The sequence below is a fragment of the Miniopterus schreibersii genome (genome assembly GCF_964146895.1).
Source record: "Miniopterus schreibersii genome assembly, chromosome: 8".
In the NCBI taxonomy this organism is placed as follows: domain Eukaryota; kingdom Metazoa; phylum Chordata; class Mammalia; order Chiroptera; family Miniopteridae; genus Miniopterus; species Miniopterus schreibersii.
The window spans coordinates 38,375,678-38,392,489 of record NC_138109.1 but is presented as its reverse complement, the minus strand read 5'-3'; the positions used below and the strand labels follow the sequence as shown (position 1 = coordinate 38,392,489).

The window sequence follows — 16,812 nt, the reverse complement described above, 5'->3', positions numbered from 1 at the left end:
CTCCTTGGGGCACGCCTACTTGAAACTCCTTTTCTAGTGAATTTTATCTTTCTTCTAAACTTCAAGAGTCCCCTGAAGATTTGCAACTAGGGGAGCAATGGGTAGCAGCAGCTCATCCCAGGCTAAGTCCCTGAACCTGTCTCCAAGGCCCCCTTTTCTCTGACTCTCCGGTGAGCTGACAGAAGCCCTGCCTTGGTTCACTGCCTTGGCCCACTTTTTTCCTATAACATTTCTATAGAGCCAAAGCAGCCTGGCCTAGGCTCTCTCTTGTTGCTTCTTCTATCCTAAGCCTTCCTTTTTCCACTGTCCCCAGCTTTAATAAATGTACTCTCAAATCACCTGGAATCATACTGTGAAATCTTTCCTGTACAAAGTCAAGAATCCACACACTACAGGCAGGACTGAGGCGGACCCACTCCTGGCCCGGTTCTTGTCTGGTAACATTTTTATTATTAAATGTTTAAATTAAAATCTGAAGATATTTAATTTCACTGTCTACAAACCTTAACACCTTTACAACTATTTCCAAATATAAAATAGAAATGATTCATTTACCTGTATGAGCAGTTCCAACATAGCCAACAATTCTAATCCCAAGACTCTGTCCATCTTTTTTGATGAGTTCAACATTGTAAGTTTCATAAAGAGTAGAATTTTCCTAAAAAAGAAAAATAATTTAAATTATACATATTTTTTAGTCACTTAACTGTGTGTACATAGTATATTTGTGCATGGTTTGTCAAGTATTTTCTTAGCACCTATGGTAGGCAGAATGTTAAGATGGTCCCAACTTTTGATCTCTGGTGCTATTTCCGTGTTTGTCAGATTACATGCAAAAAGGAGATTACCCAGGTGAGCCTAATCTAATCAAGCACCCTTCAAAGGCAGAGTTTTCTTCTGTTGGCGCAGAAAGGAAGTGAAAAAGATCTGAAGTATAAGGACTGGACTTGTGGTTTGAAGATGGAGTGGATCACATGAGAAGGAATACAGGGGGCCTTATGGAGCTGAAAGATGTCCTTAGCTAACAGCCAGTAAAGACTGAGACTTCAGTCCTACAACTGCATAGAACTGTATTGTGTCAACAACCTAAATGAGTTTGGAAATGGTTTGCCCAGAGTATCCAAATTTAGAGCCCAGCCAGGCTACACCTTGATTTTGGCCTTGTTAGAATCTAAGGAGCCCAGCCGGGAGTGGCTCAGCGGTTGAGCGTGGACCTAGGATCCAGGCGAATGGGTTCGATTCCCGGTCAGGGCACATGCCTGGGTTGCAGGCTCAATCAATGACTCTCTCATCATTGATGTTTCTATCTCTCTCTCTCCCTCTCTTTTCCTCTCTCTGAAATCAATAAAGATATATTAAAAAAAAAAAAAAAAAGAATCTAGGGAGACAGCCCCACCAACTCCACCCAGACTTCTGACCTACAGAACTGTGAACTAACAAAGGGTACTGTTTCAAGCCAGTTTACGGGTGAGTAGCTGAGGCTCAGAGGTTGAATGACTTAACCTTGAGAAACAGCAAAAAAGAAAATCAAACTTGTGTAATGTCTCCAAATTAGGTTCCTCTGCTGCTTCACTGGTGGCATTGAGATACTACTCACACCAGTGTGGCATTTCAAGTTGAAGGGGTTTCTAATCTTACAGTGTATCACATCCAATAATTTGGGTGTGAAAGAATCATTTGTATACTCACAGAACTTGGGCTCCTGAAAGGCACAGCAGGCAGGGCAACAGGTAAGGCCATAGGGGTTGGAGGGGTTACAGAAATTTCACCAATTGGGTCTCTTGCAACCAGCATCCTGACTGAATTCCCACAGTTCCTCAGCACTTGTGCAACTTGCTCACTGGTCATTCCCTGCACATTTGTGCCACCAATCTTCAAGATGTGATCCCCTGTCTGGAGTCTTCCATCCTTTAATCCAAGGGAGAAAATGCAAAATTATTCTGAGAAATCAATGATCTAATTTCACTAGTTAATTAACAATTCATCAGACTTTGAGTTGTGGCAAAATGACTGGCAAAGAAGCCATCTAAAAATGCCGAATAAAATATAATATTTTAAATGAAAGGTTGAATTGGCAACAGAGAAAAGGAAATTCTTACCAAAAAAAATGGGGTGGGGGTGGGGAGAGGGCAGGGGAGAGTTCAAAAGGAGAAGCATAACCAGAATTCTAAAGCAGGCATTTGCTTGAGGGTATCACTTCATGCCTAAGGGCCTAGAGCGAGGGTAGTAATGGTCACATATGTAAGGAAGAGGTCAGAAAACCCTGGGCTTCAAGAAGGGAAGGTCAGATGAGAAGCCTCCAGCATAAAGGTAGAAACTCTAAAGGCCAACAGCTCAGTGGCACATTTGAGGAACAGCAGATGTCAGTGTGGCTGGAAAAGAATGATCAGAGGACAGTACTCAAAGAAAAGGTGAGAGCACTAGCAGGGTCAGCAGTACAGGGCATCTGCTCCAAGTGAGTAGGGAGAGAAGCCACTGGACTGTTTTGAGCAGGGGAGTAACATTATCTCACTTAGTTTTAACAAGATCACTCCAGCCTCTGTGCTGAAAATAAAACTATAGGAGAGGAAACTGTAGAAACAGAGATACCAGTTAGTGAAGCAATTATCTAGAAAGAGATAACAAGAGCTTGGACAAGGTTAGCAGTTGGAGTGTTGAGAAGTGAGATTCTAGATGTAGTTTTAATGAATTGTCAACAGGCTCTCCTGAACTTGTTGTAGGGTGTGAGGGGGAAAAGGAATCAAAACTCCAAGTTTTCAGCCTAAGCAACTGAAAAAATATGGTTGCTATTAACTAAGATAAAGAACCCTAAAGAGGAATAGATGGGTGGGAAAAGAAATCAGGAGTTCAGTTTTAGAGAGTTCCAGTCTGAGATGCCTATTACACATGTAAATGGAGATATCAGATATGCAGCTGGATAGACAAATCTGGAGTTCAGGAGAGAAACTGAGATTACATATTCAAGTTTGGGAGCATAAGCATATAGAAGGTACTCAAAGTTACGATTCTAGATGAGTTTAAAGAAAATTTATGTAATGTCCTATTTCCTAAGCTGGTGATATGTATATGGGTGATTTTACTATTATCATTGTTATTATTTAAAATGTTCTTTTTTCTTTTTTTAAGAGTTTAAAGTGAAAGTAAGTTTATTGTAAAGCAGCGAGACAAAGAATGTGCTAACTCCACAGACAGAGCAGCTTAAGCTGTTCTGTTTCTTAAACTGGGTAATATGTACATTGGTGATTATTATTTAAAATGTGCATAGATATTACATATACTTATATATGTATGCATATTTCATACACAAAAAAGTTTAAAGCTTAATTTATCAAAAATATATCAGTTTAAATTGTTTATCATCCCATCCTACCTTTATTTGTGCAATTTTTGAAACAGCTTATCTATCTGCATTTTCACTAAATTGTTTCGTCAGAAACTCTGAATTCTCTTTACTTATCTCTTTACAATATAGTAAAGTTACCAAAATGTAAACATAGCAGGTTACAAAATATTACACCTGCCAAACACTTTAGAGGTTAAAAATCACTTTCCATGTATCATCTCATTCAGGTTGGACAACTTTAAAATGAGAAAACTAAGATTCAAAAAGGTTGACTGACTAGACCAAAGTCACAAAACTAATAAGTAGCAGAACTACAGTTCAACACTGAAGACGTGTTCTCATTCAGTCATCTGTCTTATACTTGATATCTCCAGAGTAATATTAGTAGGTAGTAAATCTCCTATTCTGTAAGAAATTGCCCATCACTGTCAAAAAGCTTAAATAAAATAAAGATGAAAAATACATATTTTGCAACTGAGAGAAGACAGCCTGAGAATAGAACAATGATCCCTGGGCTAGTACAGTTCTAAGTTTCATATTCCTGGCTCCAGGAGGTACCATCTATAAGATGTAGATGAAATTCAGGGGGAAAAAAGTTTTTAAAAAAATTCTTAGGATTACAAAGTCTATTTCCATCCTTGCTTTTCTCCAATTTTGCAGAAACCTGGATAAAGAAAGGGAGGTGTTAAATCAAAATAATGAGTAAAAAGCTATGTTGTGAACTCGAAGGAAGGAGCTAGAAGTGACTGGAAGTGGAAGGGAGCAGGGAAACAGAAATGCAATACAATTCAGAAACATGTGGAAAGACTCAGAGAAAATAAATAGATGCAAGGGGGAAATTATTATGGAAAAGGGGATAAAGAATTGCTGGATTTCTACTTTAAGCACTAACTTGATATTCTATTATTACCAATGCAACAAACTTGAAATAAAACAACTACTTAAGAAAAAGTCAGTGGTCATGATGAAAAATAAGGGTAAAACCACTTCTGTGAATCAAACCACCTTTGCACAGAATCATGGCCTGATCAAGGAGCAAAACATATGTCAAATAAGTGTTTTCATACTTGGCTTGGCCAAAGAAGGGCATTTCATCATAAGTACATATTTAGTAACTTCCTAGGCACTATTTGTTTTTCCTATTTTACCTCAACTCAATTTAAAATGAGGTAGATAATTTGCATCTGTCACTAAAAGTCAAACATTTTCTTCTTCCAGAAAAACAGGTGTTCTGGGGAATTCATAAGTGTAAAAACAATCATTAGTCAGATTGATATGAAAGACAGCAAAATGACAGCTACCTCGTTCATGTCCAGCAGCCCCAAACATTGCATTTTACAGATATTTTCTGATCAACATTCTCCTTCCATAACCTGCCTACTGTGCAAGGAAACTAAAAGCCATTAGAGTCCTTTTTTCTTTTTTAACAGAAGTCATAAATCAATGATAACCAGTAAAGTGCTATGCCAAGGTTCAAAGACACTGTGTGCTAATCAAACATCCAAAAATAAAATTTATTAACCTATAGATTTTTTTCAAAAGAGAAAAAACATTATGCATTTAGACAGAGACCGTATGAAAGGCAGAAAAATTAAAATAGCTGATGTAACAGGGTACCACACTATTATTACAGTGAAAGCACTAACATACCACTTACAGTTTAAAAAAAATTTAAAAATATTTTAACCCAAGTTAGCAGTTATTGGCAAAAAATATATGTAATATATTACTTTGCATTTTAAGTTCTTTGGCTGTTGTGGATGATAATTTCAATTCAAAAAATATTTGAGAACCTAAAGGAATTCAGGCCTTAGCTACAAAAGAAATAAAGAAATCAAATTTATTTCTTCAAAAACTAAAAATAGCACCAAATACTTCCACAACTCAGAAAATAAAATCATTACTGCTTTTGATTCAACACTGCTTCTATCATTGGTCTTTAATCAGAAAATAGAGACTTTATGAAATAAAATAACACTCTTTCCCCAAGGAGTTAAAAGAAGGTACTAAATCTAAGTCTATCTTTCCTATCCTAGTCAAATTCCCAGAGGCCTCATCCACTGATTTTTAAAGATAAGGAAAATATCTGTTTATAGACGCACTCAAAGCAAAATTGCTTGGGAATAACCAGCTGCTCAGTGGCCTCGAGCTGGCCTTTGCTCCTTCTAGACTGAAAATTCCTCATAGTCCACACACTCATGCCCCAAGTCCTTGTTAAGTTCCATTCCTTCCTTATATTAAAGATTACTGGATAGTTATTATAACTCATATTATAATTGCCTCATACCAAAGAGTCAATAATTCATGACAACCTTTAAATAGGCTGAGTTGTAACAGTCCCCTACTGGAGACAATGGGGTAGGCACAGTGTATTTGCCTAGAATTACTCTAGACACATGAAAGAGATTTCTGCAAAACAAAGTTGTTTCACACTGCCCATTACTTTCTTTTTAATATATATATCTTTATTGGTTTCAGAGAGAGGAAAAGAGAGGGAGAGAGACAGAAACATCAATGATGAGAGAGTCATTGATGGAGCCCACAACCCACGCATGTGCCCCGACCGGAAATCAAACCCCAATTGCCTGGATCCCAGGTCAACGCTCAACCGCTGAGCCACGCCCAGCCGGGCAAAATTTTTAAATTTTTGCCATAAACTGAGCAGAATTCTCAAAAGTTATATGCTTCAGGTACTGTGAAAGTATCTCAGGATTACAGGTATTTGTTAGGTCTTTCTGCTCCTCTTACATGATACCATATAATACCCTTACCCGTGGAATTGGCCCTGATTACATTTATTGATTGGTCATTGTAGCTAGATCCCAATAAATGTTTCTAAAAAGCTCATATGATTCAATATTTTTCCATTTCATTTACTTTATAATATTCAAGGCAGAAGACGGAAGGACGAGTATGGGCTTTGGAGTCAGACAACCCAACTTCAATCCTGGCTCTACTTTGATCAAGCTATATGGCCAAAGGTCAATTACTTATCCTACCTAAATCTCAGCTCCCTCTTAAACAAAATGGGAATTCCTTTCTCACTGAGTTGTGAGCATTAAACTCAATATTATGTATAAAATCTTTAACCTAGAACCTTGCTTACAGCAAAGCAAGTCCTCAAATGCATCCATTTCTGATGCCTCTCTAGGCTGCAGTGACCTCAGTTAAGTGTTCTTTGCTGCATCCCTCAGCTCTACCCCATCATTTAACTATACATATTGACTTATCTGCACACAAAAGGAAATACAAGGGGCTATTTTATGAAACCCTTTTAAATAAGAAATACTGACTTCTTTTTCTAACTTTCTATTATACAACTTTATATTCTTTTAAGAAAGTAGTATTCATTAACCCCTTTGGCAGATTGTAGGTATCACTTTAAGATCAGTCTTGATCACATCTGAACTAATGGCCCAAGACATCCATATTCCCTTACCATGAAGGTTGCCACAGTCAACAGTGAGCATTAATATTTAAAATATTGAATATTAAAATGTACATATTCAGTACATTTTAATTAAAAGCAATATTTGCTTTAATTTTTTTAAAGCTCTGATCAGGTTACATGAGCAACAACTTGTCAAGACTCAGCAACAATACAGAGACAGCTGAAGAGATTCTACCTGCCATTAGCTGAGATGAGGGGAAAAGAGAAGAGAATGCTGCTCTGTTTGAGTATTACCATAGTCCCTACAGGAAAGAGTCAATACCTCTGTTGCTCCTAGAGCTGACTATATTCCCTGATGATAGACAGGTTTTACCAACCCTGGACAGGTGCACATCAGGAAAAAAAAAATATTAGGGCCAACTTTAAATAAATAGATTTAAGAAGTAAAACAAAGGCTTCACAGTCAAAGAGCTGTGGGCTCAATCCTGACTTTGTCACTTCCCAGTTATGTAGCCTTGGGCGATATATTAAGTTCCATATCTATAATTTGGGAATAAGATTTATGACTGTTTTAAGAACTATATGAGAATAATGTATATAGGCAGGTAACAATGTCTGGCATAAACACTTGCTTCTCCATTATGACTCTGACGGGTACATCCCTACCTCCTCCTTGATGACCTGAAATAGTGACAACCCCTTCCAGTAAGGGTGAAAAATCAGGCCTGGGCTTTTCCCAACAGTGTCTCAAAGGGATTAATTTGGGAAACTCTGCACAACATATTCTCCTTGTGAAAATTCATAACATACATTAAGATATTAAAAGCTCAGAAAATTCTTACAGTAGGGAAACCTATTTGATTTTAACTTGGTGTTTTCTAAACTTACTTGACCCTTTGTTTTCCATAATAACTATTCCACTTTGCATCTTGGAAAACGGTGCTCCAGCAACCAAGCCTATTAAAATGGCAAAGAGGGAGGGGACAATGTGGGAAAAGATATCAAAATACTCCACAATTCTCATCCCTTTCCAGGTTACAAAAAATTTCAAAAAATCCTCAAAGGTTACTATTTGTTTTGTGCCACAGATGTGTTTTGAAGACCCATAAAATGACCATTTGCAGCCTTTTTGATCTCAGACCCCTTCTACACTCTTAAGAACTATTGAGGATGGAGAAATAGGGATTACCAAGGGGCACAGGAAACTTCTGTGGGTGACTGATATGTTCATTATCTTGACTGCAACGACAGATGGCATGACGGTTACATTTTATGTCACCCTGGCTAGGCCATGGTGCCCAGCTGCTGGTCAAACACTAGTCTGGATGTTACTGTGAAAGTATTTTGTGAATGTGATTAACATCTACAGTCAGTTGACTTTAGGTGAAGGATATCACTCTTGATAACGTGAGTGGGTGCCATATAATAAGTTAAAGATTTTAAGACCCAGCACTGAGGTTTCCTGGACAAGAAATTTCTCCTTAAGACTGTAACAGAAATCTTGCTAACCTCCCTACAAATGTCAAAGTTCAGGCTGCAACAGCAAATCTTGCCTGAGCTTCCAGCCTCTTGGCCTGACATATGGATTTCAGACTTGCCAGTATACATATGTCAAAATTTATTAAATTGTATATTTTATATATGTGCAATTTATTACATATCAATTATACCTCAGAAACTCAAAGAGCTTTTTGATATCTCTCTTTTGATATCTCTGTTGATATCTACTGAATTAGAAAGTAGTGCTGTGAAATTTTTAAAATATTTAATATGTTAATATATATTTACGATATTGGTGTATATGTTTTTTATTCTTACAAGAGTTATAAAAATAGTGAGAAGAGTGGTATTTTAAATTACTTTTGCAAATCTCTTTAATGTCTGGCTTAAAAGAAGACAGCTGGATTTTCATATCTGCTTCAACATTCAATATGTTTTAATATGCTGGTCTGAAGAATATAAGAAAAAAATCTGGCTACAATCAGGTATATAGTTAAAAAATTGAGAAGTATTTTAATAGCCTTTTCAACCCATTCTTCTTTGGTAACACATCAAAATTTGACAAGTGGAGGTTTCTTTTTTTTTTTTAAATCCTCACCCGAGGATATTTTTTCCACTGCTTTTCAGAGAGAGTGGAAGGGAGAGAGAGAAACATTGATGTGAGAGAGACACATTGATTGGCTGCCTCCCGCAAGCACCTCAACTGTGGCCAGGGATTGACCCTGCAACCAAGGTATGTGCACTTGGCCAGAATCAAACCCAGGACCCTTCAGTCCCGGGGCCAATGCTCTAACCACTGAGCAAAACCAGCTAGGGCTAGTGGAGGGTGTTTGAAGAACAGTAGCAACATGGAATCAGAAACTACATCCAAAAAAATAAAACTTTCAGACACAATTTCATTAAAATCTATTGACCTATCTTAAATGGATCTTTTACCTATATATTATTTTGTCATAACACACACTGGTCTTCAGAAAATATTGATTCACAGAGCTATGAAGATCTTTCAAATAGTGACATATTTCATTACACAATATAAAAAACATTATTATCACCAAAGATCTAATCAGAAGTCTTTAAATATTTAAAAAAATTAAAGCTCACAGTAAAGCACAAATTTTCCAAAATTCTAATTCTCACTTGAAAGTTCAAATTTTGTCATCATTAACAAATGCTGTCAGTTGTTTTCAAGAAAATGTCTGCCAAATACCCAAATGTGATTAATCATAATTTTTCTGTCAGATATTCTTTCAAAAATAAAAATGCTGTTCCAGGATGGTTCCCAGAGGCAGGAGGTCAGGGGGGTAGACAAAAATGGGTGAAGGGGGTCAAACTGTACAAATTTCCAGCTACAGAATAAATGTCATGGAATTATAATGTACAACATGGTGATTACAGTTAACAATATTGTACTGTATATTTGAAAGTTGCTAAGAGAATAGATTTTAAAAGTACTCATCACAAGAAAAGAAAATTTAACTATATGTGGTAATGGATAATTACTTATTGTGATCATTTCACAATATACACAAATATTGAATCATTATGATGTACACCTCAAACTATACAGTGTTGAATGCCAATTATATTTCAAAATGTTTTGAATAAGAGCAAAAAATTTAAAATAAAACAAATTTTAAAAATTACAAGGTTGTTCAATATTTTAAGAGTCTATACTATGTCTTACAAATGTTTTTACCTCAAGACAACCATCACACTTCAGTATATGGCAGAAGTGCTGTATGGTACATACCGTTTTACACCTAAAGGACAAAATGTACTAAAATTAATAACTGCTACTGCACTTCCCTAAGTGAAACTGGCAATTTTTTTTCTTTTTTGTTGCAAGCACATTGTGGAAAAGAATACAACAACTACAGTTTGATGCCACCACCCTGTTTCACACTAAGGCACTAGCAGTTTCGGTCTGCCACTGCTTTTGCATCATCAGTGCAAATTTCAACATGGTGAAAGAGCTAGTAGCATCTTAGTATTATTATAAAACTTGCTTTGATCTTATTGACCCTGTCTAAGACACTCAGTGACCCCACAGGCCTCTGCTCTAGAGAAATACACTTAGATTCTAGAAGGAAAATACGAATATTAGTAGCTCCACAATTAGTACAAGATGGAGCAATCTTGCTTAGAAATGGGGAACTGATGGACTTGCCTCAAAGCTGCATTTGCCCAGCAAGTTTATTTTTACTTCTATATGTTTATTAGAAGGGATAAATGTGTATGTAACTGCACATTAATCAGTGAAATTTACATTATTCTGATTATGATGGGCATTCTGTATAATATAGGCTCATTAGTAAGTGGCTTCATAACCAAATTTCTAAACTAATTTCTAAAAACTAAATGTAATATTTAATATTTTCTTCAATGTAAAACTAAACAGAAACAGTTAAATTTTTAAAAGACCCACTTTCAGTTTAAACAGGGCTAAATAATAAAGGGAAGACATCTGATTAGTATTGCCAAAATTTTTTAATTCAAATGAAATTTACCATGTAAATTGAGACAACTGTTTATAATCACTATACCTTCTGAGTGCAACCCACAATATGAAATTATATTTCAAGCCATACCATTTAAATTGTATAAAACCAAAGTAAAAACAAAAAAGGTCAACTTACTCGATCCGCTAACCCTCCAGGAACTATAGTCCTCACAACCACACCACTTGATTTTCCTCCAACTATTCCAAAACCTAATCCGGAGCCATCATTAATGAGCTCAACATCTTCAATATGGCCCCAACGAACCTACAAATTAATGGCAAGAGTCAAAGTGTTAGTAAAACACACAGATTCTTAGCTTCCCAACACAGTAATTACTAAAGTTAATAGACATACAAATTAAACATTCATACAATTCATACAATTAATCAAGACAACTTTCTAGAGGCTAAGAGATATGTAAAGAGGATCATATGATCCCTGCCCTCAAGGATTTTATAATACAGTAGAGAGATAAGCTAGAACATAAATAATTAAAATACAAGACAGAATATTGGATCATAGACACTGTAGCTGTAATAGAACCTTAACATCTCATTCTTCAGTCTATGCCCAAGATCTAGCACAGTGCCCAGCACATAGTAGTACATATATATGTTTATCTGAATTGAAAGAGAATCACGAAGTATTACAAGGACTGACTGGGGGGGCAGACAAGAAGTCAAATCCAATCAATTATGGAAAGCTTCAAGGAGATGGTGACATTTTCACTGCACTGTAGGGGGGAAAAGACATTCAAGCAAAAAAGAAATGTAAGAGCAAAGCTGGGCTTGAATAAGTCAACGGGAATAATTGAAGTTTTTAGAATACAGACTGACAGAAACAAGGCAGTGGTTTAGGAAGATTAATCTGGCAGCAACGTAAAGTATGAAATGATGAGAAGGACACAAGTCAATAAGACTAATTTAGTAGCCTGGCTGGTGTGGCTCAGTTGGTTGAACGTTGTCCCATGCACCAAGAGGTCACTGGTTTGATTCCCAATCAGAGCACATGCCCAGATTGCGGCCTCATTCCCCAATGGGGGGGGGGGGGGGGAGTGCAGAAGGCAGCCGATCGGTATTTCTAGCTCTCCCTCTCCTTTCCTCTCTCTCTAAAAATCAATAAAAACATGTTTTTTAAAAAAGGAAGGATAAGAAACAACTTTTTTAAAAAAGAATAATTTAATAAACTCTTATGAGGGAAAGGAAAGGCAGGCCCAAATGAAGCTATTAGCAATAGATAATACAAATCAGACAAAGGGACGTGACATTTTTCTTCTAACTAGCAGGCTTTCATCAGAAACGTGCATTAAATTCACACAATCCAACTGCAGAAGAAAATTCTCCCTCTCAAGATCCTTAGGGCACTTATCACTTATTTTTTCTATTGTATTAAAGTGGGAAGTTACTATGCAATGTTAAAATAACCAGGAATATTAGGAGTATTTAATAAATTAATCTCGGAAACAATATCTAGTATCTGGGAAACAACATTTGCTATAATATGCCAGAATTAATAGTAGCTAGTATATTCATAAAGTATATACTCTGTACCAGACACTGTGCTTAACTCTTTACATGTATTCTCATTTAATCATCCCAACACCACTGTTACTAGTTCCAAGTAACAGGTGAAGAAACTGAGGTATGGAGAGGTCAAGAAATCTGCCCACTATGACACAACCAGGAAGTGAAGAACTGGACTTGAACCCACTTTAGCCTGACCCAGAACCCTTGTTCTTAACCACTATGCTAAGCAATTTCCCACTGGGTTAATTCTGTTTATTATGTAAATTGTGCTGTATAAATATTACTGATTACAACAGGGAAAATGTCTGTACATTAATTTGTGTTGTGACCTTGTACTGTACCCAGACAGTCTATTTTTTCTTTTGTCCCAATGAATGAAAATTAAATAAATCAGCTAGCACTTAGTGTTATAAGAAAATAAGATTTATTAGCTTGCATTCTAACGATGCAGGCCAGAATCTGTAAAATGTTATTAAGCAAGTTTAAAGATTCCCAACAGAGACATATACTTTTATTCTTTTGAACTGTTTTCATCTTTAAATGAAAAAAAGAAAAACTTCTACAATTCTGTAGTATCAATAATGTAGTCATAAATACCCAGTATAATTTACAAAAAGAATGTTTGTGAAATAAATAACCAAATGTTAAGATACTCAATAATAAATCTCTAATAAAAACTCTCAGCTTAATTAATTAACTGGCTATATCACCAAGGAACACAAGACACTTTCCATCACCAAATAAATTATACTTACTACTGCAATTTGCCCTCTATATTATAAAATAATCTTAAATAAGGAGAATCACAGGACATTGAAAACAAAACAAAAACCCTCCATGAAATATTTTGTTTACTATGCTACTGCTGCATTTGGAAATATGACCATCTTTATCTTAAGCTATGAAAGTCAAATGATAACTTCTACATGTGTTAAAAATCAATAGCATAATTGAAAATTAAGTATTTTTCCAAATTTGCAACTCACTGTTTCTGGCAGAACTGTATTGGTTAGGCTGGTAGAAGTACTGCTTTTTGTGTGGACTGGTTGCCTGGCCACAACCAGACTCAAACATCCAGTGGTTTGTTGTAATAATGCAATTGCTTGCTGATGGGAAATGTTCTCATCCAGTGGTGTATGATTAATAGCCAATATTTGGTCATTTTCCTTTAACCTTTGATCCCTTGGTGAAATAAAAGAAAATTTTGTTTTAGTGATATAACATTTTGATTTTTAAAAGTCTATTATTCAAATTAAACAGGGTTTTTTTGTTGTTATTTTAAATATGTCTTTACTGATTTCAGAGAGAGAAATGGAGAGGGAGAGCGAGATAGAAACATCAATGATGAGTCATTGATTGGCTGCTTCCTGCGCATCCCCTGCTGGGGATTGAGCCCGAAACCCAGGTATGTGCCCTTACCAGGAATCGAACCATGATTTCCTGGATCATAGGTTGATGCTCAACCACTGAGGCACGCTGACCAGGCTAAACGGTTTTTTTTAATGGTACTACTTCACTTAATACATATATTTGAATTATTTAATTATAAAACAGAGCTTTTTAGAGTGCTTTTCATCAAAGCATTTATTAGCTCATTAACCAACTTAGTAATACATCTCGACACACAAGTATATTTTAAAAGCCATGTGTTTTGAACAATTTTTAAAAAGTACATAAGAAAATAAATTAAAAAAAAAAAAAGCCATCTCGCTAGAAAAATAAGCAAAAACAATGTATAGGACCCCACTGCCAAGGTTTTGCAAGAATGGACACTGTCCCCCTTAACTGCATGAACCCCTGTATTTCTGAATCCCTTCTAATCTGACTTCAATATATACCACACTGGGGGGGTAACTACGTTCTCAAATTCATCAATAACCTCTTCTCTAGCAGATTCCCCCTGGCCTCACTGTACTTCACCTCACCAACATGGCAATAGAAGCCAGACCCTCCTTGAAAACCCAGAGATTACTTCCAAATCTGTTTCTGAGACCTTTTCCCTCCTTTAAGCACCAATCTCCCTACTGCTATCCAAGGTAAAAAGGACTATTTTTAAAAGAAATTAGCAAAATCTCTTAAGAAAAAAGAAGCATTGTTAAAGTCAATATTTACTGAGCACTTATTAGGAGTCAGTTACTATGCTAAATGCTTTCCATGTATTATCTCATCTAATCCTCACAATTCGCTTTCACAGCACTTAAATTTTACAGGCCAGAAACTGAAGCCTAAAACAAGCTTAGCATCTTTACCTAAGTAGTCTGACTAAAGCGCACTCTAACTTCTTCAGTTACAGTACATCCTAAAACTGTCCTAGGATTTACTCTGTCCCAGTTTCCCGTATTTGACTTTATTATCTCTCAACCACCTCTCCTCCTCTTCCTGTTTCCCCATTATCACAGCAATGCTTCCTCACCTTTGTTTCTCTCTCCTGCGGCTACCCATCTCCTTCCATTCCCAATGCCAACCCTCCACTTGAGACCCTTAACTAATACCGAAAACATAACTTGCAAAATTCCTCAAGGTTTATTCTTCTAGGCTCTCCTGTGCTGCTATTTGCCAACTCAAAAATACAGAATAATTATCTATGTTTATTGACAAATAAAAGAGAGCCAAAGGAAAGAAAACAAACTCTTGCCATGATTATTTCAAAAAACAAAACATTTTTAACCTTCAAAATACAAAATCCCCAGAGAAAAAATTCACCTCAAAACACAGAATTCTAATTCACAAATCTGAATTCTGAAAATTTCATTATTTTTCTCAGGTCACACTAGATTTAGCAAAACTTTGTCAAGGGGGAGAATGTGATAACTTCCGACCTCTAGGCCACAGTGTAAACTTGGTGGGTATTCAAAGGCCTGTGTATTTGGCCTCACAGTACTCTTCCAACCTGGCTTCAATCCCTACATAAATCCTTTTGCAACTATTCCGATCTATTTCCCTCTCAACTCTTGTGTAAATGGTTTCCTCCATCTCCAATGCCCTCCCAGTCTGCCCAGCTATACTCACTCCACCCTCCACGATCCAGCTGAGGGTAAGTCTTTTCCTCCCCCTTTCCCTCTTCCCTCCCCTTCCTTTCCCCACCCCACTAACCTCATTATTGGAGTGCTCTGAAACACTCATTTATCACTCACTGAATATTCATTTATACTAAGTACGCTGTCAACAGAGCTCGATAAATTCTTCTTTATTAGATTTGAAGCTTCCTGCAGACAGGGACCGATAGGTTTTAGATTCTCCTTTGGAACTAGCAAGTTGGATATTTCCATTTTTGATGCCAAAATTGTGGGTGGTTCTCACAATAGATCATGTACCATTAAAAATGTTGCTTATACATCCTTTTATTAATATCAGGAAAGGTTTATGTTATATTAAAAGAATAAAATGTAAAATTGTATATACTCTATGGCCTGTCTTTATAAAAGAAAACATTCTAATGTTTCTCCCAGTTGTCTTACAGTGGTCAAAGTCCAAGAGGTTTTTTTTAGGGGGGATTTATTCTATTTCTATGTTTTATATCTTTCTATTATATGCATGTATTACTTTCCTGACTTACATAATTTTGAAATATGTATTTTTAAAATTGAGAATGTTGCTTGTGAACTTTTCCCTGGTCCCAAACAAACATTTATTTTTCAGTGTGACCACTACAGGACAATATCTAGGAAGCATTTCCAGTTTTCCATTTCCAATGGCCTCTTTCCTCTGACTTCTTCACAGCTTGTTCATTAAGGGAAATTTCTTAATTAATCCCAATGAATGAGTTACTCTTGAATCTTGTCAACCCTGATGTAACTCATTTGGCATAAATTGGTCCTTAATTTACTCAAATTCAGATTTTCTAGTTTCTGAAAAATGATTCTGATGCATTCAAATGTTGAATAAAATTAGTTTTATGGCTACTCTTATTTTTTTCTTTAAAATTTTTTTAAAATTTTTCAATTACTGTTGACATTCAATATTTATATTAGGTTCAGGTGTATAGCATAGTGGTTAGGCATTTATTTATATAACTTATGAAGTGGTCTCTCCAATAAGTCTAGTACCCACCTGGCACCATACCTAGTTATCACAATATTATTGACTATATTCCCCCTGCTGTACTTTACATACCCAGCTACTATTATTTATAATTTAACTCCCCATAACGTGTGTGTGTGTGTGTGTATATATATATATATATATATATGAATTCACACTTTCCATTCAAGGGGAGCCTAAATCTTGTCTCTCCATCACAACATTCAGAAAAAATGGATTTCCACAACCCTGAGAGTCCAGAAGTCTTAGGCAAGCTCCCTAAATAACAGTTGTGTGTGGGAAGTCCTGAGAAAAATGAAAAAAATGATCCTAAAGACCATTTAGCATGACCTAGAAGGTCCTGCATAGCTGGCCCATCTTCCAGCCCCTTCTTGCACTGCCTTGCACTCAGCTCCTGAGTACCAGGTTAAGTACCAGATACATTCTAAAGATAGGAGATATGTTTCATCACTCCATAGGACTACTTGTTAAGAGTCTTTACATTCCTCTACCCAACACATTCTGCTC

The 16,812-nt window shown here is 36.2% G+C and overlaps 1 protein-coding gene across 4 annotated transcripts in view; it reads right to left on the bottom strand.

Annotated features, from left to right (window-relative positions):
- PATJ (PATJ crumbs cell polarity complex component) overlaps nt 1–16,812 on the bottom strand; it is a 246,892-nt gene that overhangs the window by 211,692 nt on the left and 18,388 nt on the right. For all 4 annotated transcript variants that reach the window (XM_081145252.1, XM_081145254.1, XM_081145253.1 and 1 more), the window contains exons 6-9: nt 13,251–13,446; nt 10,874–11,002; nt 1,690–1,908; nt 556–658 (exon numbers count right to left, since the gene is read on the bottom strand). In XM_081145252.1, the coding sequence (XP_081001378.1) occupies nt 556–658; nt 1,690–1,908; nt 10,874–11,002; nt 13,251–13,446 (647 nt within the window). The remainder of the gene's footprint in view (nt 1–555; nt 659–1,689; nt 1,909–10,873; nt 11,003–13,250; nt 13,447–16,812) is intronic.